Raw genomic sequence first — 25,637 nt, 5'->3', positions numbered from 1 at the left:
AGATTTGAACTAAAAAGAAGATATTTTTTTTTTTTTATGATAGGTAGATTGTTTCTACAGCTTTTTATGAGCTTTGTCTCCGTTTAGTTTTCAAGCTTCTCAGCTTCATATGTACTGTTCTCACATCTTAATTAAAGACTGCATGTATAATACTGCTTCAGGAATGTCTACCCCTTTTTCTATTTTAGCACATCACCTTTTTTTTCAGTATAGTTAAAAATTTGCAAGATACTGCAATAAAACCTTTAGTGAGTAGACAAAATAATTTGAATCAGTTGATTATTCTTTCAATAAATCATTGATGTACTTTTCTTCCAAGCAAACAAAAAAGAACAAAAATAAAAGCTTTAGCAAACATGAAAGGACTTAACATTCTGATGGATGTAGTTCTTTCATTTCTCTGGAGTACTCTGTGTATTTTCCCTTTAAATTTTTGACTTTTTGCCAATCCAAAGTTTGCGTATATGTCCGAATCCCTTTCTGCAGGATCGCCTTTGTGGACGAAAGAAAAGCTGGAACCAAATCATGTTCGCGAAGGTGATTCCCTAGTGCTGCACTGCAGACCTCCTGTTGGCTTGCCACCACCTATCATATTTTGGATGGATAATGGTGAGTTTGTTTTTTATGCAGTTGACTTTTTGCAGTTTTTCTATGTGGTAAATCATTGCTTACCAAAACCACAGATGGTGAAGTTTCCCTCTAAGCTCAAATTCAGTGAATTTCCATTTCTGTAGAACAGAGGAAACAAGCAGACATACAGCCCAAAAGCAGCTGGAGATCTTGATGTAAGTTGTAGATTAACCCACCGGGGAAGAATGGGTAGACAAGGGATCTCATCAGGAAGCTTAGAAATGTCTGTACATGTACCAAGGCACAAACAAGTGTAATTGAATGAATGTGGAGTCTGCAGATCATAATAATAGAGTGTGTCAATTATATTTAACGTAAATGTGTGCTTTCTTTCCCTCAGCTTTCCAAAGGCTGCCCCAAAGTGAAAGAGTTTCCCAAGGTCTAAATGGAGATCTTTATTTTTCTAATGTACAACCAGAGGACACCCGGGAGGACTATATCTGCTACGCAAGATTTAATCACACACAAACTATACAGCAGAAACAACCCATATCTGTAAAAGTCTTTTCAAGTAGGTATTGCATCACTGAATTACATACTTACACAGTATTTATCCAGAGTTCTCAAGTTACATGTTAAAGTTAAGTAGTGTTATGCTAGGGAATTTTTTGCATTTCAATTTTAAATAAGAAATTACATTGATGTATGAACTTGAAAAGTAATCTCCAGTTTTCTTGATAGATAATTTATTTTAAAAGCTATAATTTTTCACTTTATAAGGCTTTGTGTTTTGAAAAAATGTTTAAGATTTGATATTTACAGTGTAAAAAATAACAGTTTTCAAATGTTTTTCCAGTGCAAGAATGTGAAGTTATTATGATTATTGTAACTATTGAAGCAAATTAATCAATCACTTGATTAACTCACCGTGGCCATGTCATCACCTTTTGATTCCCAGAACTTTTATTTATCCCTTTTTTATGCTTTCTTCATGATATTCTGTTTATTTCAGTGGATTCATTGAATGACACTATAGCTGCTAATTTGAGTGACACTGATATTTTTGGTGGTGAGTTACACTGGTCCCCACTGATACTCCTTGTTTTACAGTAGCATTTAGTTAACTAACTTCACCTCCATGGCTACTTAATCTTTTGCTCCTTTTTCAGTTTCTAATAAAGGTATCAAGTAGTGCTGGTGATAATACATACTTTACAAAGGGACTGCACAGTGTGATCCTTTCAAATATTTAATTTTTCAATAATCTTGTAACATATAACTCATAGAAAATATAAACACTTATAATAAAAGACTGCTTTCACACTGGTGCAGATTTTAAAAACTACTTCTATACTGTGTTGATTTTTTTTAATATATTTTTCTCCCAATTTACCTAGTAGTTTGATTATGTTCATTATCACTAGGACTATTCAATGTCATGTGCTGCATAATAAATAACAACAATTAAGCACCTAACAGATCCACTTCACATTTAATAACTGACTGAATGTACCAATAAATTCATAGTGGTAGGATAAGTTTTGTTTGTTTGGTGTTTAAGCTGGTCTTTCCATTAATCTATGTTGAATGGCCTTTTGTATGTTCTGAATTAAATCCTCCTGAACAGATGTATGTGTGTTTAGAAAGGCTGACTGTGGAGCACCACTGATTCTAGACTCTCCACTTGATTTTGAGTGACATAGAAAGTACTTGATATTTATTCTATTTTTTGTCTTTCTCTTTGTGAAATGGGGCTTTGTGCATATTAAACCATAACTTACATTATCCAATAAAACATGGGCACAGAATATATTACTTCTCTACATAAAAATTGCATGATATTCAGGAGGGACAAACAAGAAGTAAGTATCTGAACACAAACCGATGCATTAGCTACAGTTAGTGAGGAGAACACTGTTGGGTTGGCTCCCAGCTCAGAACCACCCTGGGTAATTGTTCTGAGCACTCACAGTCTGGCCAAGTGAGCCTGCAGCCCCTGGGTAGGTGAGCTGCTGCTGGGACTGTCGGCTGCGTTCTTGACTCTGGGCTGCTCTGTTCTCCCACAGCTTTGAGTTGATTGTGTGCACGTTATTAAGAAATTCGCAGCACACACTGGATTAAAATGAAGTGTTGTATTTATGCTAATGTATCAGTAAATCATGTACTCTAACAAGCTTCGAGTTTATTATGTTTCTAATCCCAATTTTAAAAAACAAAATTATTTATTGTAATGGTTCAGACTCTTACAGCATTTCAGAGCCATTTAATTCTATATATTAATATTGTTACAAGAGAACATTAGACTACTCACAGAAAACACTATAATTACAGAAAACTCTTATTCTAAATTCCATGAAGACATAGGAAATACCATATTCTTCAAAAGCCAACATAGTGTAATATCAGAAATGAATCTTATGTTTATAGCTGCCTGTTTACTGTGCTTATTACTTACAGGTTAATCAAGGTTCTGTATTGCAAGACTGGGGAACAGCTTAAGTTGCAGTTAAATATATAGTAAGAGGAAAATACCGGGATTAATTTCTGAAACAATGCCTCACATGGTCTAGAAAATATTAAAACATATTCCGAAGCAGACTGTACCTTCCCCTCCCTTGGTTTATATTTCTGATTAAAAATAACTTTGCTTTATTTTTATTTTGATGGAAGCCCAGGAATTTTCAGTAATAGTCTTGCACTGTGCCTCACACCAGTGGCCTTACTCTCCATTATAATTCTGTTGAACGAAACAGCAGCTATTTAGGATTAAGACTGCACAGTTGCCTATGTAAAGGCTTTGTATCAATTGTTCCTGTCTTTTAATAATAACATTTCTCTTCTATGTGTTCAACATTGTGGCATTTAACAGATATGTTATGTCTGTCAAAAAACTAATGTGTTCAGCTTTGTAGTTGTGCTGCACAATGATTTTTAATCAAATGGCCAATGTGGAGCAAAATCTCTGTTCAAAGTGTGAAAATGGATGTATGCACTTATTGGTATCAGAAAAAAATTTAGAAATTAATTGTTTTACTACTTCTTGTTCCAGCAAAGCCAGTTACAGAAAGGCAGCCAGTTCTTCTAACACCAACAGGTAGCACAAGTACCAAAGTGGAGCTCAGAGGAAATGTGCTTTTGTTGGAGTGCATCGCAGCAGGATTGTGAGTAACTTTTGAGACATTTTTTTTTCCTAAATAGAAATACAGAAACAGAGGGAAACATTTCAGACATGCTTAAAAACGTGACTGCTGTATAAGCTTATGTGTTTCAAAGAAGCAGAAGTGTAAAATGGAAAGAGGTTTTTTAAGGAACTCCACCATTTACTTGGGCATCAGCAGACTTTGAAGCTGGCTATGAATGTGTATGGCCTCTGCCTTCTCTCATCCCCAAACCCTATGCACAGGATATAGATTGGGCCATTGTTTGTAAAGGACACAGACAAGAAATGCTATAGACTAATCTCAGACATACATCCACAGATTTGCAGTCAGGAATAAAGCTTCTGTTGTTTTCCTAAGTTTACAGTCATTAGGTTCTCAAATTATATAAAAATAGATAAGAATTTGCTGTTCTAATCCAGGAAAACTGCTTATATGTGGTAATAATTGCTTAGTAGTACTAGGTGGGAATTGTTAGAACAAATCTTCAGGTCCTTACATCTAATTTCTCATTGTAATTGAGCTTAATTGGTACTTGTTTCTTCAGTGCAGTGCAAGTTTGCTTTTGCTGGTTATTGTGCAAAAAGGAAATTACTAAGAGCAATTTAACTTCATGAGTTAGGTTGACCTTTAAATCAGTTTCGTTCTCAGGAAGAAATCTGAGAATAGATTGGTTGTAGAATAGAAGCAGAAAACCTTTAGTGCCTATTTCAAGGCCTGTAAACATGTTTGCAGTGCACAAAGGCAGGGTGCTCTCAAGTAGCCGTGAGGAATGCCAAGCATTGCAAATCATGCACCACACACATGTATTTATTTGCATGAGCTCCACAGGGCGTGCTCAGCACAGCTTGATCTGAGCCTCAGTGCAGTATTTCTCTCTCAGCTGTGCTCAGGTGCCTGCCCCAGCAGCACCAGCAAAACCACCCCTGTGAGTGGAATTAGCACCAGCCCAGGTAGTCTGCATCTGAAATACAGTTATATGCCTTTTGACAACCCTGCAATAAAAGTATTAGATGATCCAAATTCCAGTAAAATGGCTGGATAAAACCTGTAGAAAAAAAAATAGACTGTAATATATGGCTTTGTGTCTTTAGCTGTCATGTAATTAAAAAAACAAGTAATCAGTGAGGGAATACTTGTCTACGAAGGGCCAGATGCAGATTTTATTTGAAACAACTATTCCTAATTGCTGACATCATAATTAAAAGTCATCTTTTCTAGGTGTCTGTGATATAAAATATGTGATATTAGACTGCTAAGGGAATATTTGCTTAGAGCCATTACTATTTGAGAGAGCACATTCTATTCAGTAAGCAACAAATTGCAATTTCTTGTAATTTTCAAAGTATATCTCCACGTATTTTAACAACTTTCAACTTCTGTGGACAACATGGGGCATAGCCAAGATTTAAACTCAGTGCAGTGACAAGAAGTTATACTTGGCTAAATACTGACAATTTTTCTTGACTTCGCACAAGAAATGTTTCTGTCTCCTTACAGGTCTGTTGTGAAGTCTGTGATGTTCATGAAGTATTAGGATATTGCTCACACAAAGGACAATTGTAAACTTGTCATTTTATGGAAGCTACCTTTACAAGCACCATAAGCATCAATTTGATAGTAGAAGCTTGTCTTCATTTATTAACCATCAGGTTTTTAGGTTAATCAGCAGACAAATGTATTCTGTAATTATTAATCCTATGAACAGATGGCCATTGACAATGTTAGTGAGACTTGTCGTTTCCCAGAAACAAATGCTGGCAAATTTTCATATTTGTTGGATGTAGCCCAGAATCTGGGTAGAGGCTTTTAAAATAATTATTTATAAAACATATATTAAAAGTATTAACATTCTGAACTCTTACCTCCCTTTTCTTCAGTCCTTAAATTTGATGTGTGCTTTTACTTCTCCAGACCCACACCAGTAATCCGCTGGATCAAGGAGGGTGGGGAACTGCCAGCCAACAGAACATTTTTTGAAAACTTTAAGAAAACTCTCAAGATTATAGATGTTTCAGAAGCTGACTCGGGGAACTACAAATGTATAGCAAGAAATGCATTAGGTTCAGTTCATCATGTGATTTCAGTAACTGTGAAAGGTAATACTAAAATTATCCTTAATGGAATGTTATCAAGGGCCCAGAATGCAGGAGGGAAGCAGGCTTTCTAGGATGAACTATAGCTAAAAGGATGAAGGATAATGGTTAAAAATCACCCTGAGGAAACATTCAACTGTCTGAATTCTAACACTGGAAGAGCTTTACTATCTATAATAGCTTTTTCATCTTTTAATGTTACTTTGTAAAGAATCAGGCTAAACTGATATTTTACTGTAATAGTTGTAAGATAATGCCTTAGTTTGCACAAGTACTACATTTATTTTAGATCCTTTGATTATCTGTCATTAGATTGCTTCTTTCTCTTGCTTCTGTATCTTCTTCCTTATCCCTCTTCATCATTTCATGCTCATTTTCTCCATTTTTCTTCATTCTTATAGCCCAGATTATTTCTTTCCTCTATTTTACTGTTGTCTTACAGTCTTATGATTTTCTTGCTTTTTCTCTTTTACTGTTATTTCTGTTCCTATCTTCATGTTTTTTACCCAAGATGATGCCTTATAGTTCTAAAAACATTTACAACATGTTTGTCTAAATAGGAATTTTAAGTATGCTGTGAATACCATGAAACAAAAAACTGTAATGACAGTTAATTAGTCATTGAAATAATCAGCTGTATTGCTTAGTTTGCATGCTAAATAGTCACTTATTTTGTTGTAGATCAGCATCTTTTTATGATCACATTTAGCTTCCATTCTAAGAACAGAAGTTTAATTTTCTGTTTGCATCTGTCCATCAATCCAAAATCTGAAAATTAATTGCAAGATGTGATAATATATGCTGTTTGTGGTTATTTATTGTACAAAAGAATGGAGAAACATGTGAATATCTTTTAGTAAGGACAGTGTTTCACCCATTTTGATTTCTGGGTTTTTATCTGTCTCAGGTACACATCTGGCCCCACTGCAATCAGCCATTGAATTGAGTGAGACCAAGGATTTTGCCACTTTAAAATTTCACCCTTGATATGAAATATTTTTTTGTAATCAAACCTAAATTAATTCCTTACAGCCTAACTACTAAGACCATGGATATCTCTGAAATTAATCAGAAGACCACTGTAGTTTCTGCAAATGCCATACACAGATAAATATTGTTTTCTTTAGGAAAGGCAAATTAGATTCAAAGCAGGCAACCCTAAATAAAAGAAAGATCCTCTTGTTGTTTTTCTCAGAATTTGAATGCAGTGGGTGACCAGGGGGTCAGTTTGGCCAATGTATGATCCATCACTGAATTGAGTATCAAACACACACACACATGTATATATATATTTATACACACGCACATATATATGTACACATACAGTAACAGTATAGCTGTGAGTCTATATCTACACATAGCTTGTTTGAATTATCTTCTGATTACCATGCCTGAGCCTTATGGTTTTCTGTACATAATTTTGGAAAATAATTGCTGTCTTTCTTTTCTTAAACCCAGCTGCTCCATACTGGATAACAGCACCCAGAAACTTGGTTTTGTCTCCTGGAGAAGATGGAACATTGATCTGCAGAGCTAATGGCAACCCAAAGCCTAGTATAAGCTGGTTGGCAAATGGTGTTCCCATAGCAAGTAAGATTCTTAACTACCTTACATGAGTAACAAAATATGAGGAGTCTCAGGGTGGTTTTTTTGTCAAATAGATGTGAAGAGCCTCTATTTGTGTTGTTTTTTTCCTGACAGGTAATGCTAAATCATAAAAGATGTGATGAAATACTGTGGTTCATAAAAGCTGAACAACAAAATGTGCCTCTAACGCATTTGAGAGAACTGAAATGTGTAATCATGCTCCTGGTTGTTCTGTCTGGCATTCTGCTGGTAGTACCTTTGTGGCTATTGGATGGTGCCTCTCACAGGGCCATTGCTGGGATGTCGCTGTTACCCTGTGTTTCTGTGGCAGTCACATCTGCTAGGTCTCTCCTTTGCTGCCTCGCTGCAGCTCTAATGCTACCTAGGAACCCTAAATGTGACATAAAAAGTGAACTTCCCACACATGTGGACATACAGAGCGCTTGTAGGATTTTCAGGATTTGCAGTACACTGCAGGATTTGCAGCTTAGTGTATGCTTGAGCCTTCCAGGCTTCATCTCTAAGAAGCTGCAGCAGCAAAACTGTCTGAATGTGTCAGCAGCTACCTGGCAAACAGTTTGTGCCAAGTCTGTGTCAAAGAAAAGGAACCCCTGAGGCAGTGGAACAGCTGTTTCTGTGTGCAGGGTAAGAAAAGCAGCCCTGAGCTGGTGATTGAGCCACTTAATTGCTGCAGTGTTAGGACTGGCAATGCTGTATGACAGACGCAGGGTAGCTGCTATATAAGGGACAACTTGCCTTGGAAAGAACTTTCTGGAGGACACTGCGGTGTGTTGTCAGCTGGGTTTGCACTGAGCATACCCTGTACTCTAAAGTCACACTTGGTTTTTCTACCTCTATCCTTCCCCTTTCTCAAAACAATAATAAAAAGCCAGTCTCACCTGTTGGCTCCTGAGAGATAATGTACTCTGAAATACTGGTCTGTTTAAAGTATGACAGTGTCCCTTCTGTCACTTTCAGAAGATTAGGAGTTGTTCAAGTCTCTTGATGAAGTAAAATTCACCCGGTTTGGGACATGGAAAAAGATTGTCTAGGGTCAGAATCTAGGTCATAGCAAGAAGTAAACAAGAACCCTCATTAGATATATTTGAACTATTTGGTATACAAAAGAGATTTAACTTATTTGTAGGGGAAAATGCAACTTTGGGAGGCAAATATGGCTATATATAGAAACAAATAGAAATATTTAGCAAATAACCTGTTTAAGGAATCCTAATTAAATGGAAGGTGAGATCTACAGCCTGAGACTTAAATTGAGAAGTTTCCATTGGTAAATAAGTTATATAAACTGACATTAATCACCTCATCAAACCGTGGTAAGACAGGAAAACGGGAAAACATCAGTGTGATTTTGTATATTATATATTTAAAAATAAATATATCATAATGCATTTGTTATCCTCAAAGTTTGGTGCCTGTCTTTCGCTTTCCATTTTGGGTTTTTGGTGGTCTCATCTTCCTTTGTTGTTTTCTGTATACTCACCATTCGCTTTTTGTTTATTTGTTTAGAGGGGATTTTTATCCTGCAGTTCTTGTAGTTTAACTATTATTTCAGGCCTCCTGACTAGTAAGATCTTTTTCATCTGGCTATAAGAGTCAGCTTTGCCTTGCTCTTCTTCCTTATCAAATCTGTAGGACGAGCTGTTCAAACAACCGACAAGTACATTTTCCAGAAAAGCAGTGATGTGTTCTGCTTTATTTCACAGTAACAGTAAAACATTAAGAAACAGAGTTTCCAGAAGCAGCTGCAGGATGCCATGAAATTTCCTAAGTACAAGGAAGCATATATTGGACTGTCCTTGAGGAATTGGTACACAAAGTCTTGTGGAGGGTATTCAGTAAAAATTAAAAGACTTTAATTAAATTACCCTCTCAAATACAGTAGGGTAAAAAAAGAACACAGGAAATAAGTAAAGCTCAGCCTTATATTAAAGGTCACTTTCACTGCTGAGAAAAGCTGAAGTCTTATCCACATTAAATATTTAAGTGCAAGCTCATTGGATGCTCTAGTACACTGCATCTGTCAGGGCATCTATAACAGGCATCATGATCACAGAAAGTGCAGTTCTTAAGATTCTTGTGATTTTTTATTATTCTGTGTTATCAAAAGCTTTTCTGGAAATTACCAAGCACAGTGTGCCTTTTTGTTCACTTGTTACTAAATTATAAAATTGAGCCCCTCATCTTCCAACTGAATGATTAGGAAATCACTGTAAAAGGAAACTAAAGCAGCTGTTTCTGCTTCAGGGCAGTGCTGAGAGAGCTACACCCATGGCAGGATTTCAAAGAAAAAGAGCTACATTTGAATTTCAAAGCCCTGCTGTCATCATATATCCCACAATGTGCCTCTTGTGGCCTAGTAATCTGTTTGCAATACTTTAATTTTCTGTTGGAAAGCACAACTGGGAGATACTTAATTCTTCCGGTTTTGTTTTTCCATAATAGAGTCAGACAAGGAAGGAGGAATGTTGAAGAAAGAACCATTCGTCCGTATCTCAGTCAAAGGCTGAGGTTTAAATATCTATAGGGAAAAGGCAAAAAAAAAAAAAAAAAAAGGGATAAAAATGTAGTGTGTGTTAGCAACTATAAAATAAAATTGCAATGGTGTGAATTTTGTTCAATATTCCAATAATCAGAGTAAAAAAATATTTTTTACGTCAGATTCTAGGTTTCCCTGAAATATTTTAATTAGTTTTCTTCAACAGTCATGCTGAAAACCAGCATTTTAAAAAAAACAAAACCCTGCTTTAGACGTGTTGGAATGATAAGGACCTAACCTAAACTCCTAATGTTTACTCACAGGAGTATGTTGAACTTATGTGCCCAGTCCTGCTAAGGTCAATTAGAATTACTTTGGCAAGTAGCAATTGAATGTTCAGGCCATGACTCTGTGTTGCCTTGTGCTTCAATTAACACTCAAGATCTGCATTATTTATATCACTGCATAAGCCATTGTGTCTTACTGCTTAGACATTCAGCATGGTTTTACAAAAGCTTCTGCTGTTGTTGTGTTGGAACTTTGCATCTGGCCTAGGAACTTCAGCAGATGAAAAACCTTTGATTATCAGGTTTTTATCAATTCTGCACAAAATAGTCAAGGATGGTTATAGTTAGTGCCGGTGATGCTGTGCCTTTGGAGACAACAGAACTGTCAGAATCAGAAACTCAGCAAGAAAAGGATTTCACTGATCACAGGAAAATAACATGCTGAGCAGCAAGCCAGATTGGTAAGAAAAGGAAAATTATATTCTTTACTGTTTCAGTTATCCATGGTTTTTTTATCCAGATTTTTCCCCTTCCAGTTTTAAGCATAACAGTATGTTTGAACGACTTCTGTTCAGAGAGAACATGTTATTCTGTCTTTTTTTTCAAGAAAAAAAAAGTAATAATGCTGCCATTGTGGTTATTTGAGCATATTTGATGGAGGCCCTGCCTTCTCTGTTTAGGAATATGCTGAATGTGGCTAGAGTCAAGAAGCTGTATCATTGTACAACGTGATGAAAAAATCACGTGAAACCAGGTCTTTGTTGAGAAACGACCAAAACACATTGATAAGCTGAGATTACATGTTATTGGGAGCAGATGTTTGCTGTTAGATGGCACATGTTCACCTGTCTTGTTACAGCAGCAAAACTCCTATAGCAAATCCTTATAATTCATTATCCTATTTGTACAAGCTCATTTTAACTATTATATAGGTTTTTCCTATTTTGCCTATCAGTGCCAAATTCAGATTTGTCTAATGTGTCAGAAGCATTTTCTCCTTCTCATGCCACTATCGTGTAACGTGACCAGAATATTCATACATACAAACAAGCAGTGCTTGACTGGCCCTGCCATCACTCCCTTTCCCCGGAAAAGGATTTTAAAAGATTTTTTTTTAAGTGGTAGACTGGTGTATGGAATGGGTTGAAGTACTGCATGCTATTTTTCCTCAGGTTCTACTAGCAAGACTGACCTTCAGGAATCCCAGATCCCAAAGACCAGGAGAAAAGACTAGAATGAGATGTACCCTTGGTGGAAAAGGATTAGGTCAGGAGCAAACTGAACATACCTAAGTGTGTGGCCCCTGATGGGATGCAGCCACAAGTGCTGACTGAGGTGGCATATGTCATTGCAAGAACAGTCTCAATCTTTGCTTGATCATGGTAACTGGGAGAAGTGCCTAAAGATGGAGAGAAAGCAAATGCTACTCCTGTCTTCAACGAGCCAGAAGGAGAAACCAGGGAACTACAATCACCTTTATCCCTGTGAGGGTGATGGAGCAGCTAATTCTGCAAACCATTTCAAGGCACATTAAGGACAAGAAAACTTTCAGGAGCAGTTTCCGTGGCTTCACCAAGGGGTGACCAATTTCATACATTTCTATGATCAAATGACTGGCCAGATAGAGGAGGGCAAGAGGAGTGGATAATGTCTGCCTGGACTGCAGTGAGGCCTTCGACACTGTCTCCCATTAGATCCTCATGGACAAGCTGTTGGTGTAGAGGCTGGATAAACAGCAGACAGGTGGATAAAAAAATGGCTGAATGGCCAAACCCAGAGAGGGTGATCAGTGGAACAAATTCCTGCACCTGGGGAGGAGTACCCTTAGTGCCAGTACCTGCTGGGGGCCATGCAGATGGATAGTGCCTTAGCAGAACAGGACTTGAGCATCCTGGTGGATGCCAAGTTGACCATGAGCCAGCAATGTCAGAGGCTAGCATTATCCTGGGCTACATGAGACAAAAGTGTAGCCAGCAGGTAGAGGAAAGTGATCCTTCCCCCATCTGGACACACTTCTGGATAACTGGATCCGAGTAGCCCTGCTTGAGCAGGGGGTTGGACCAGATGACCTCCAAAAGTCCCTTCCGAGCTCAATGTTTCTGTGTCTGTGAGTGCAGCAGCGAGTGCTTCAGCCCATTAAGGAAGCTGTATTCACCAGACAGTTAAATAGATGTCTGTCTTAACAGGAGCTTTTGAATCAGTGCCCTTCAGCATCCAATTGGCTAGACCAATTAACAGAAAGCACCAGCTAACCTGACACTTCTGCCTTCTTTTCTCTTGGGACCCCAGCTTGAAGCCCTTTTTAGAGAACAGGCACCTCCTTTCCTTCAGATAGCTGTAAGGGGTTATCTCCTTTTTTCCTTCAGTACAGCAGAGGGAAGGGAAGACGCTGCCGCTCTTTTTCTATAGTAATTTAGTGGTTAGATCATTCTTTTCAATGCAGTTCCTTCAGCCATAGAAGATTGAATTAATGGCCTCCATCTCCTAGGAGGGGCCTGCCGTCATCCTGTGAGGGATTATGTGTTGGAGTGTGTGTGAGGGGGGCAGTCTGTGCACCCATTAGTGACCCACCTGGGTGCAGAAAGGGCTGCAGCTTCAGAGGGAGCGGGCAGAGGGGAGCCCAGAGCCCAGGGCTGGAGCAGCCGTGCTTGGAGCGGCTGTGGGCAGTTCCCCTTGCTCGTGGGAGAGCAGTTGTGCCTGTCTTCTGCTGAGCTGTGATTTGTATGCAGAAACAGACTGCTTCCCGCAGCTGACTGCCCTGCCTGCTGCGCTGCTCACCTGCTCCGGCTATTTTCAGCCCGTGAATCTTTTAATGAAAATGGCATTTACGTGGAAAAGGAGGCAATGTGAAACATGGAACGCAATAGGAAGTAAAGCAAAAGAGAGAAAAATATGTGCCAGCAATCCAGAATTCCAGAGAATAAGCATTTAAAATCTCAGTAGTACCTTTTTCTTCCTTCCCAAAATTTTTGAATTTGTGATGTTGATTTGAACTCAGAGTGATGGAAGATGAGAAAAAACAGAAATGGAAATCTATTCTTGAGGCAGCTGTTTGGAAATTGAGGTATTTACATGAAAAATGGCCTTAGATTTCATCCAAGCTGGAAATACCCTTAAGCAGAAGCACAGAACTGTGATCCCCTTCATCTGGTTTCTTTTGTAGAGAATTCAGTAATACATACTTTAATAAAATGCAGGAGAAATGTCTCCATTTTCTTTACAGATGAGAACTAAGGCATTGTCTGAATCAAAAGGTTCCTGTCACAGAAAATGGATGTTAATTTACTTGATTGATCTTTTTTTATGAATTCAGAAAAGAATTTCCTTGTATGAGAATGTGTTCCACAAATATTCTTTTTCAAGATTCAATAAGGGTGTCAATTTTGATGATGCAGCCAGACTACGATGCATTTATGTCTGTATAAATACATCTATTTTTCATATTAATAGATCAGTAATTTTAACATTAATTTTCATTATTATTAATACTTGTGTTTTTTAATACAATAATAATACATCTGGTCTTATTTAGTATGTTCATAAAATATTGAATTATTTATTGTGCATTTTTATGCAGTGTGGTGTTACAAGCTGTTTTTTCTTCATTATACTTCTTTAATGCCATCCAGCTGTATCAGAACTGACGGCTATTACTCTTCTTCAGTATTTTCTTCCAGTTTTATTTTCAGTTATGTCTTGGGTGCTTCTGAGGTGCAGAAACTGTTTGACAGCTCAGGCCACTCCAGAGCAGTTGAGGAAATGGCATTGTATAATTCTTACATAAGGGAAAGAGTGCCACCTACTGAAGTACTAACTCTGCTCTTGATTGTTTCTTGACTTGGTTAGAAGGAATGCTTATTGTTTACTCAGAGATAATTTTCAATTGAGTATGGCTAATTTTATATTTGGAAAATTATTTATGGTATAACAATCAATTTGAAACTTTAAAGACACAGAGGACTATGTCATTGTATCAGCATTTTTTTTTGACATTCAGAAATTTCTGTAATTTTCTAGATATTGACTGTATTTGCCCGAATCTCATAATATTGGTATTTTTCCTCTGTATTCTGTGCAAAATACAATCTCAGCTTCACTCCCTTAGAAAACAAACAAAAAAGCCTCTCGAAAAATGGGAACTCTACCATCCTGAGTTAATACCTGTAGAATGATAAGAACTTTTTAAACTGTATTAAAATTCACATTTTTACTAGTGATCAGTCGCCCAGGGAAAAAAAAACAAACTTAAAGGGTATATTGGTTTTTCAGATTCTTCCTTCTTTTCAGAAGTATGAAACTCGCAATCCAATAGCAGTTTAGGAAAGGCAATAACTCTTTTTCTTTACACCAACAGTTGCCCCAGAAGATCCTAGCAGGAAGGTGGATGGTGACACCATCATTTTCTCACACGTGCAAGAAAGGTCAAGTGCTGTGTATCAGTGCAATGCTTCTAATGAATATGGATACTTGCTAGCAAATGCATTTGTGAATGTTCTGGGTAAGAAAAAGACTTCATATTTTTGTTTTCTTGGGTATTCTGTTGTCTCCTGCTAACACGCAGACTCTCTGCTTAAACCTTGCTTGAGGTCTTCATTGGGAATTGATTTATTTCCTGGCCCCTGTAAAGAGCAAGGGTATACATAGCTATTTTTTTACACTATTTCTGAATTTCACTTTCGCTGTTCCAAAGTGAGAAGGATAGATGAGAAAGCTGGGAAAAATCGGAAGAAATTTTATCTCTCTTTTGTTTGCTTTTTTTTTTTTTGTTTCTGTAAGTCAGTCAAACAGAAGCCCGACAAAGAAGGCAGGAATTAGTGTTGCTTAAGTTAGTACATTTCAATACAGTTTCATGGAGTCTGGATGTTTTGGATTAGTGGAATGGATGATCTCCAAGTTACTGCTGCAAGGGGACATGATTATGCATTTGTCTCTAAGGCTTCCCTGGCATGTGTTTCTGATTACAATATGTTGTGGCCCCTCTAATTCTTTTCACTGAATTTAAAAAAGCTAGTAGCAAAATCCTAGGCAGAATGGCCTCTAGTGACTCTCTTGCAGGAGCTGGCAGATGTGTTGATTGACACTGTTTAAAAGAAAAAAATGTAGGTGTTACACCAAAAATGCATCCTGGCTTCTTTCTGCCTGCAGGTGTATTTGGAATTAGATAGTTCAGTCTGTACCCAGGAGATTATCTTCTTGAAGTATATACTGATTTACATTTTCCAATTGAAATCATTGCCTTTGGTGCCCATCATTATTACTTGTAAATAGGCACGAAACAGTTGTTTTTCACAAGATAATTTCCCTGCATTAACTTTTCCTCAGGCTAGTACCAGTAGAATGTATTTGAGCCCAGACTGAGACCCAAAATCATCCCAGGGAAAAATGTTTCTATGTAATTCTTTAGGCTATTCTTGATGTCTTTTTTGTATTTGTATTTATACTTTTTATGTATTTGCTATTTGTAGCTTTGTTACTACATGCAGCTCTCTTTGTCTTTTCAGCTGAGCCACCAAGAATTCTAACTCCTGCTAATAAACTGTATCAAGTCATTGCAGACAGCCCTGCATTGCTAGACTGTGCTTATTTTGGGTCACCTAAGCCTGAAATTGAATGGTAAGCTCCAGCTGTCTTATGGTACAGAAGATGAGCCAGTAGTATCTGTAGAAACAAACACTTGAAGCTTTAAAACTCTTCTAAATCTGTTTACAATTTCAAAATAATGTTTTTAAAATATATGCTGTTTACAACTTGCTAATATGATATTGCATGTACTTGATGAACCTGCAGTAAAGTTACACCACAGGGTCAAGTTGAAATTTCTTTGAGTGCTTCTGTCTCTATTTTCTAATGTGGTCTTCCTAAGTTTGTATTTTATTGACAATAAAACGATTCAGAATTTAACTGTGATGCTGGCTAATGATATTACTCCTTGTACAAAGGTTTAAGGGAGTGAAAGGCAGCATTTTGCGTGGAAATGAGTATGTTTTCCATGATAATGGAACCTTGGAGATTCCAGTGGCTCAGAAGAATAATGCTGGTACATACACATGTGTAGCAAGGAATGAATTAGGAAAGATACAAAATGAGGTGCAGTTGGAAATTAAAGGTGAGAATTTAGTCATTCTTTCATCACTGATTTTCAGAATTTTACAGAATTTCAGACTTTCTGGATATCTAATTTTAATTTTAAATTTCAGATCCAACGATGATCATTAAACAGCCAGAATACAAAGTGATTCAGAGATATGGCCAGGTTTCTTTTGAGTGTATAATAAAACATGATTCTACCTTACTACCAACAGTTACATGGTTGAAGGACAATGATGAACTGCCAGATGATGAAAGGTAAGGACCACATAGTTTTTCTTTACTTTTAATTTTCTAGGTCCTTTTGTTTGCTCTTTTTCCTGATCTTTGAAAAGAGCATATTGACCCTATGGACATATTTTCCAAAGACTGATAAACATCATGGCTATCCAATATTTGGTGACTAAAGGACCTACCTAGTGTGATGAAAATACCAAGATAGAATTAAAAATAAAATGAGATGTAAGCATTTATACAAACTCTGCACACTGGCCTTATAGATTAAGTGTAAGGTAAAGATAATTGACTTGAGAAGCTAAACAGATAACATAAAACTATTGTGGTCTGGATCACAAATATTTAAAATTTGTTTGAATATATTTGAATAGAAAAGCACATTAGAATAAAAATCACTGTGGGAAGATGGCCAAGAGCAATGAAGATAAAAAAAAAACATGATATTGTCCCATAGCTTAACTTGGATAAACATAGCTGTTTAGGTATGTACAAGTATATGGGATTTGATAATGTTTTATGCAAGTTTCTTATAACAGTGCCAGTTATTGAAAAATCAGTGGCTGAATTTATTGTATTTACAGGTTTCTAGTTGGTAAAGACAACTTGACCATTATGAATGTAACTGATAAAGATGATGGAACATACACTTGCATAGTTAATACTACTCTGGACAGTGTTTCAGCAAGCGCTGTGCTTACTGTTGTTGGTAAGAATGCTCTCAAACTTCTACTGTTAAGTATGAAAGCAGCATTAGATTTAAAGTGAAAAGCACAAAGTTTTGGTTTTTAGGACAGGATAACAGAAATGCCACCTAAGTGTCAGTGTGTTTCAGTTTTTAAAAAATGTAGTCTCACCTTACAGTTTGCATTTGAATCAGCTCCTTACAAGATGACTGAGTAGCTACAGGGCAGATTTGTGCTGTAGAGCTTTTTATTTTGACCATATCTGAGCTACTACAGGAAATGAAATTTTGCAGAGTATTTGAACATAACCATGGTAGAGTCACAGAATGGCTGGGGTTGGAAGGTACCTTTAAGGTCATTTAGTTCTAACCCCCCTGCCTTGGGCAGAGACACTTTCCATACAGCCTGTCTGGGCAACCTGTTCTGTGCCTCACCATAAAAAATATCTTCCTAATTATGTAACATAAACCCATTCTGCTTTAGCTGAAGCCAATCCCCCTTGTCTTACCACTACATGCCCCTGTGAAAAGTCCCTCTCCAGCTCTCTGGGAGCCCGTGTAGGTGCTGGGGCTGCTCTAAGGTGTCCCAGAGCCTTCTCTTCTTTGGGCTGAACAGCCCCAGTTCTCTCAGCCTGTCTTCAGAGGAGAGGTGCTCCAGCTCTGTGGTCACCTTGGTGGCTCTCCTCTGGACTCCTTCCAACAGGAACATGTCTTTGTTGTGTTGGGAGAGTGTTTCTCAGGAATCTCTTCAACAACTAAATTATGCTTCATAAAGGCTGAGCAGACTTGGCTGTATGACTTCTGATGGATTGTATTTTTGGCTTAGTTCTCTGTTAAGTTTTATGATTGCAGATTCTTGTTAAATATATTACTTTTCTCCAATTTGTAAGAAAGTTTTAAGATTATTTCCTGAATGATTCTTACATGAGTTCAGTCTGAGACTCAGAGCAAGTATGTTTGTGTTTTAAAATTCTGCTGTGATCTTAAGCCTATCCAAGAATGACCTAAGCCAAAAAGCTAGCACTCATTTAGGAATTTTTATAAGATTGCTTACTTTATTTATTTTCTTGATCTGTCCTTATTTTAAAAATGAATAAAGTATTCAAGAATGCTTTTTTAGCTCTTCAGTGAAAAATTATAATGTGTTTTTTTAAATTAACCGTTTAATCTAAATAAGTTAACATTTCTTTGTCTCTAATAACTATATTCTTTAACTACCTACAGTATTCTGTTTCTTTGGCTACTAACTGATTAAATCCTTTATATTAATGTTCTTTTCAGCTGCTCCCCCAACACCAGCTATCATTTACGGTAAACTAAAACAAAGTTCTCTTTCTACATCATCAGGCAGATATATTGCTCATTTGCCTGTTGCAATTTCTTTTTGCCTTTTTTTTTCCCCTTTTCCTCTGTGTGTGTCTGTGTCTGTGTGGTTTCATCCCATTTTACCAACTGCTGCATTACTGTAGCACAGAACTTTGGAATGTTACAGTGCAGGCTGCTTTATATTTAGGGAATAAGTGATTTTCAGAGACAATTTTAATTAAGATGGGGTATACGATGGCCATGTTTTTCTCATAGACCACACTGTAATACAAGTTAGCTATATAGTAAATGAAATATCTAAAATGTAAATCCAATTCTTTGGTGGAAGGTAATTCACTATTAAAGACTTTACACCAACCAAATTATGTTGTATGTTAATGTTGGTTTTGCAGCCTTATAGTCCTGCTCTATTTTCTTTCATAGTTTATCTTAATTTTACTCCACTCATAAGATGAATATGCTCATATTGACCAGTTTGACTTATAATTGATGAAATCACCAAAATTTTAAAATTTAAGTTAAAACTTAAAAATCTGTTAGTCAGGCATAGTCTTATATTTGATTGTATAGAGCCTTAAATAGTAGTATGTTTTCTGAATTTGGGGGTTCAAGTGCGATATAATAAGCTAAAACACTTATAAGTGAAAGGGGTTTAAGAACTTTTATGTAAATCCTATGAGTGAAAATGCTTATGTATTCTTACATGAACCTACTTATTAGTTGTGATTTTTGTGTAACAAATCATATAATAAATTACCTTCATGAATTTGGAACAGAGAATTACATCTCTATGTATTATAAGGATTTATAATAACAGTTTGCATGGTATTTCTGAGTCTTTTTAAAAGAACAACAAAAAATTATTTAGTAACTTGCAATTAGTTTCTGTTTGAAGTATACTTGTTTTGAATTCACATAAAAATATTTGTAATGGTTCTAGAAAAGCTTCTTTGATATGAATGTTTCTTTATTTTCCATGCTGAATGAGGTATGTCTGTTGCAATAGATAACCACTCATAATCATTCAAAGATAAACTAAAGAGGCATTTCATAATTCCTTGCATCTCGTCATATTTTCATATCACAGTGCACTCAGACATAGATAAAAATAAATACCAATTCTTGTCAAGGAATAGAAGTTTCCAGGTTACATCAGTTCTCCATTTTTTTGTATATGTTTTGTATGTTTTTGTATATGTTTTTGTATATGTTTTCTGTTTTGTAATAATTGCATGCTATTAGTCTTTAAGTCATGATTACATAAGTAAGTAGAGCTGCCCTGCTGTATCTGTGGTATTCTTTGATTGGAATGTAAGGATTTTTTGCAAATATTAAAGTACATATTCTGATTTGGTTACTTACTTTGTGTTCATTTGATTTACAGCTCGGCCAAATCCACCCTTTGACTTGGAGTTGACAGGTCAGCTAGAAAGAAGCATTGATCTCTCATGGTTACCAGGGGATGAAAACAACAGTCCCATTACAAGTATGTTTGTTTGCATCTACTACACTACCTTGACAGTTTTGTTCTAATTGTTCCCAAATTCCAAAAATTTCTGGAATAAATGTTGTGTACAGCATGGGGAAACGGAAATTAGTTCTCTACAGTCATCATTTATTTACACAACATTCCCTTAATAACTACTGTACAGCCAAGCAGGAAGACCAGAAGAGCTAGGCTTTTTTATTCAAAATCTTGTGCTAGATAATATAGAAGTTATATATATATATAGATATGAGGTCTGTCTGACAAGGTCCAATTTTATGAATATGTAGAGAGCAGTCTTGTTCATTGCTTGTATGCTTCTGAAGGAGAGAGCTACTAACATCTTGCATTAACTCTTTTGTGGTTCTATGAATTTGAAATAGCATCAGTCCCACTGTTGTCAGTGATTATCCATCTCTACTGGTGCAGAAGCTTATTCTTCATGAAAACATAAGACAGTTTTTCTGGTGTTTTTTCTAGTCCAGACAGTTAAGAGAATAAACCACATCCATAAAACTAAACAAATAAATATCTATACAATTTTGAGGCAGTAAATTTATCTTAAATGCTGTTATTCTTCCCAGTAAAACATAATGAAAACCCTTGTTTATATTGAGCAGAGAGGATGGGGGAAGGGTGTGGAATTTAGGAGCAAGGAACAAAGATATTAATGGTTTTTTTCCAAAAGATCATGGGATGAAAAAGCCTTTTGGCATTACTTTTTCCCTATGAGCAACTTAATTAAATTATTTCATTATTTCTGCAGTGTGTTTTTAGATAATAACTGCCACAAGTTATTGCTAAGACCAGTGTAAATCTTATGTTTGGAATTAATTAGTTAGACTGACTGGGTTTTGCTCTCCAGGGTTTGATGCTGGGTCGGTATCAACACTGAAAACAAACCATAAGGATCAGGCATCTGGAAAGGAAAATTTGTAAAAGACAGAGTTTCACAAGTTTCTGAACACATCAAAGATTTTGATCTCATTTCAATGAAACACTAAGGGATTTTTCTGAAATTTTAAAGTCTCAGGCATCTCTAATGTATATCAACTATAATATACCTTAAAATATAGTATATAGAAGATCAATGTAAATAGTTGAATATTGGTTTATTCATGCCAGAAGTGTTGTCTTTCTGCAGGAATGAGATCACACTATTGCAAAAGAGTTAATACTAGGCAGTGTTGTCTCTTGTAAGTTTTTCTTGAGTGATATACTGCACGCACTCTCATTTTGGAAACTGAACTCTTCTAACTAAATAATGCTGGGTTTAATTATAATACAATTTATATTGTTGCATGGTCTTCTTAGATGCTGCAAAATAAGACATTTGCTTTCTAAGTAAGCCTATTTCTTCTGCTGCTGCTATCACTTCAAAGTGCAGTTGAAGACTCAGGGATTGCACTTCATTAGGAGTGATCTGTTTGCCCAGTATGACAGACATGCTAGAATCTCTCTGAAAGCTTAGATAGTTTTTTTTCCTTTGAAGTTTCCTATAAATTATTCTACTAGAGTTGCAGGCAGACGGCTAGTGGCCATGGAAGCAAAAAGCAGTAGTGAAAACCTTTTTGACATGTAATATTCTCACCTTTTCAGCAAGGCTTTATCCAGGAGGCATCCCATCCCAAGACCTGTATCACTGAGCACACAAATGCAGCAGTAGCTCAGACAGTAATTTGGGGTCAATTCTCCCTCTTTCTCTTACTGCTTAGGTCAGAATGAAGTCTGCCAGCCAGAAGGCTATAATTAGTACTACTTACCTCTTTTACATCTTGCTCCTCAAATTGTTGTGCGTTTTTCTATGTGGTGTTGTAAGTTTTCTTCTAAAAGAAATTTCCTGATACCACTCTGAATTTTTATAGTAGTCCGAACAGGATCAATCTTAAGTCATATTCTGTCTCTACCCACACATGAGATAGAGGAAATTCTTTTTACACAGCGCACAAATATTTGATGCTCCAGGTAAATATTTGATGCTCCAGGTTCTGTGGAATGTACTCAGACTGTACATTCTTTTCCCATTTTTTTATTGTGTCCTAAAAATTCCTCCTAAGTCTTTCCTCCTAAGAATTCATATCTCATATCTTACAGCAAGGTTTTTTGGCTGTTTCACATCTGCAAAAATATGTCCTTTTGTCTTTCATAATGAATATGATTTTCTTTTTGGAATTCTACAAAATTATTTATCCCTGAAGTTATATGCTTTGTAAGGTCTCAACCGTAATCATCATAATGTTCACACAGAGTATTCTCAAGAAATTTAGTTTCTGAACATACATTCTCTGATTTAATTTGAAGATAATGAAAAGTGCTCTCAAAAACCTTCCTCAAGTATAGGTTCTTGACTTTAAATAGATTTTCATTATTCCAGTTTCATTGGGGAAAATGTAATATTCAGGGAGTTTTAAATTTATACAGGTATTGCCTGCTGTCTGCTTGATACAACTTAGAACAACGCATTTGGCAGTCAAATTCCACTTCCTTGCTGTGATAGTTCAAGGGCTCCCATTAAATTAAAATCCGGTACCTGACAGAGAGGTCTTGTAATAATGTGTTGCCTGAAGGATGGCTGCATTAATGACAGTAGCAAAGGATAAAATGAAAGGTTTATTTTTTATATTTCACCTTTATTTCTACTTTTGATGTCCACATTATAAATTTGTGTTAGATTTATGTATTTACATATCAAGTTCCATGATTTTTGAAAGCCCTGGTTGGAGCAATCCCTCCTGGCTAGCTCATTCAGAAACGCCTGTGCTTGTCTGGGGGGCTGTTTGGGGTTGTGACGCGAGGTTGGATGCGATTGCTGCTTGCAGGCTTTGTGATCGAGTTCGAGGACGCGCTGCACGAGCCGGGCGTGTGGCGCTACCAGACGGAGGTGCCTGGCTCCCAGACGACGGCGCAGCTCAAGCTGTCTCCCTACGTCAACTACGCCTTCCGCGTGATCGCCGTCAACAGGATTGGCAGGAGCCAGCCCAGTGAGCCATCTGAGCAGTACCTGACAAAATCTGCAAGTAAATAATTATTCCCACTTCCCGGTGATTGATTCCCGCTGTGAATAGCGTTGAGTTTGCTTGGAATCACACAGCAGCCATTCTTGTTCACGTGTAAATATTTTATTTTCAGGCCCTGATGAAAATCCTGCTAATGTACAGGGGATAGGCTCAGAACCTGATAATTTGGTAATAACATGGGAGGTAAGATGGGTCTTTCTTTAAGATTTCATTTGTTTTCAGGTTTGTGAGTAGCTTTTTTTTTTTTTTTTTTTTAGAACCAATGATGAGAAAAGAGAATACCCAATTGCCTGCTTAATATATTCTTGAGAAAGGATTAAATTCATACATTCCCCATCATAATTTTCATGAAAAAGCTAATTTTTTTAAATATAAAAATCAGTTACTGATTGGAACTGATTCTGAAAAATCAGAAATTCTTTTTTTTTTTTTTTTTTGATATGAAAATAAGTTAAAGGTGGAGGGCGTATTTCCTTGCATAATTTCTCAAGATAAGCCAATAATTAGGTAATACAGGATGTTTTGCTGCCAGTTTAGGAAAACTTCAAAATATAAATGGAGGTTTATGTCAAGGAGAGTCTAACTTTTAGAGTGCATACTAATGTGAATGTTACTTCTACTGTCACCTATTATGATAAACTAATCATTGTGCACTTTCCCACTAGAAAACTTTGGTTGAAGTTTTTTCCATCATGCCCTTACCATTATGACAGGAGCTCAGGGAGAGCCATGTGTAATCAATTTGCCCTCTCAGGCAAGAAATATTGCCTAGGGTACACTCTTTACAAGGAGGTGGTGCAAGTCTGGTTTTCTCTCTTCCACTTCTTAGGAAATATTTGAAAGCAAAATATATATACAGAAATCACAATGTTCTATTTGTGTAAGAATTAGCCACCAATATCACTCAATGTGCTTTTTACCAAAAAGTGAAAACTGAAAAAAAAGGTCAATTGAAGTGACCTCCTGTAAAAACTAAATTGCATAACTTTCAGCAGTTCTTCTCTGTTGCAGAATACATATGTAAATTTTCAGTGACATTCTATAAAAGAATCAATGTACTTCTTTCTAAGTTGTGATATTTCAGATGCTTCAGAATATTTTAAAAAAATATTTCTTTTCATTTCAGCCTTTAAAAGGTTTTCAGTCTAATGGACCAGGGCTTCAGTACAAAGTCAGCTGGCGCCAGAAAGATGTTGATGATGAATGGACATCTGTTATAGTTGCAAATGTATCTAAATATATTGTGTCTGGTACACCAACTTTTGTTCCATATGAAGTAAAAGTGCAAGCTTTAAATGACTTGGGGTATGCACCAGAGCCATCAGAGGTGATTGGACATTCAGGGGAAGACTGTAAGTTTTGTAGTTTGACTCAGTTATCCTAATTAAAAGGAGATAAATGTGTAGCCTGAATGGCTGTTTAAAATACTGAAATCTTGATATGGGGAATAGTAGTTATTTTTTTAATTGAAAGGAAGCAATTCTGAGATAGCAAAGGCTTCATGCTACTCTGTAGTATCAATACTGAAAACATAGGAACATTTTAACCTGTTCCATGAGTACAATGCAAAGACTCATTCTAAAAAACTGTTTGTGTGGTTTCTAATTCTAACTAGGTGCTTGTTGCATCCTTTCCACACAGTGCCAATGGTTGCTCCAGGCAATGTGCAGGTTCATGTTATTAACAGCACATTAGCAAAGGTGCATTGGGACCCAGTTCCACTAAAAAGTGTCCGAGGACACCTTCAAGGGTACAAAGTAAGTACGGTCATTCTCTTCCTTATTTGTTAAAATAGATCAGTCTCCCTGTATGAGATTGTATCCAGATTGAAGTAACTGACATGTAAGAGGGCTCGAGCTTTTCCCAAGTTCTGCTCACAAGAGCAAGCTTTGATACAATTCATACGGAGTTCAGCAATGTTCCAGCCTTGTAGCACTAGGTTCATGTGACGTTGTCCTTGAAGAAAAATGGCATGTGTTTGCAATCAAGCTTGCACATGTTAAACAGGCTGAGAAATGGTAACAGTTTTACAGATCTTTTTCCAAAGTAATTTAGAGGATGTGAAGAGCTAGTTTTGGTAGGACTCTCTTCTAGGTGTAATGCTAGGTTACTCATTTTCTGCTTCAATATCATCAATCACATCTTTAATTCAGAGTAACTGGGTACTTAGTAGCATATGCTGGGTTCTGTGTCTTTTTGGAGGCCAGGAAAAAGCTCAGTGTAAAAACTCAAGGACATATGAAATGGCAGAAGATTTGGAGTTCCCATATAATGGAAGGAAGCTTATTCTAAAGTAGTGTACTGCCTTTGGTCATAACTGAAAAGGCTGTGCTGGAGAAAAAAGACTGGAATTTAATAGATCAGGGGAGACAGAATGACTTCAAGATTTGAAACTGATGTCCCTGGAGGACAGGGACAAGTTTCTTCAGTGAGGATATACTGACATCCTATATAACAATAGAAGAAAATGAAAGTAATTGCTTCTTTGCTCCTCTGTAAGTATTCTCATAAGGGAGTTCTAGCAAGACAGATTACTTAGCCCAAACTAGATTAAGACTAATTTGAACTACTTCTTTTTAAGTGAAAGGAGATAAAAGAAATATTTGA

The 25,637-nt window shown here is 36.6% G+C and overlaps 1 protein-coding gene across 8 annotated transcripts in view; it reads left to right on the top strand.

Annotated features, from left to right (window-relative positions):
• NRCAM (neuronal cell adhesion molecule) overlaps positions 1-25,637 on the top strand; it is a 111,586-nt gene that overhangs the window by 52,644 nt on the left and 33,305 nt on the right. For 4 of the 8 annotated variants that reach the window (XM_058805664.1, XM_058805662.1, XM_058805668.1 and 1 more), the window contains 16 exons: positions 487-609; positions 971-1,141; positions 1,583-1,639; positions 3,620-3,731; positions 5,643-5,827; positions 7,283-7,414; positions 14,550-14,693; positions 15,697-15,808; positions 16,135-16,301; positions 16,393-16,540; positions 17,101-17,225; positions 19,912-20,013; positions 22,833-23,030; positions 23,143-23,213; positions 24,157-24,382; positions 24,672-24,787. In XM_058805664.1, coding sequence (XP_058661647.1) covers positions 487-609; positions 971-1,141; positions 1,583-1,639; positions 3,620-3,731; positions 5,643-5,827; positions 7,283-7,414; positions 14,550-14,693; positions 15,697-15,808; positions 16,135-16,301; positions 16,393-16,540; positions 17,101-17,225; positions 19,912-20,013; positions 22,833-23,030; positions 23,143-23,213; positions 24,157-24,382; positions 24,672-24,787 — 2,189 coding nt within the window. Of the gene's footprint in view, positions 1-486; positions 610-970; positions 1,142-1,582; positions 1,640-3,619; positions 3,732-5,642; positions 5,828-7,282; positions 7,415-14,549; positions 14,694-15,696; positions 15,809-16,134; positions 16,302-16,392; positions 16,541-17,100; positions 17,226-18,482; positions 18,513-19,911; positions 20,014-22,832; positions 23,031-23,142; positions 23,214-24,156; positions 24,383-24,671; positions 24,788-25,637 lie in introns of all 8 variants that reach the window. The other 4 variants (XM_058805666.1, XM_058805661.1, XM_058805667.1 and 1 more) reach the window with 3 other exon arrangements.

The sequence above is a fragment of the Ammospiza caudacuta genome, chromosome 5 (genome assembly GCF_027887145.1).
Source record: "Ammospiza caudacuta isolate bAmmCau1 chromosome 5, bAmmCau1.pri, whole genome shotgun sequence".
Classification (NCBI taxonomy): Eukaryota; Metazoa; Chordata; class Aves; order Passeriformes; family Passerellidae; genus Ammospiza; species Ammospiza caudacuta.
This window is presented reverse-complemented; position numbering and strand designations above follow the sequence as displayed.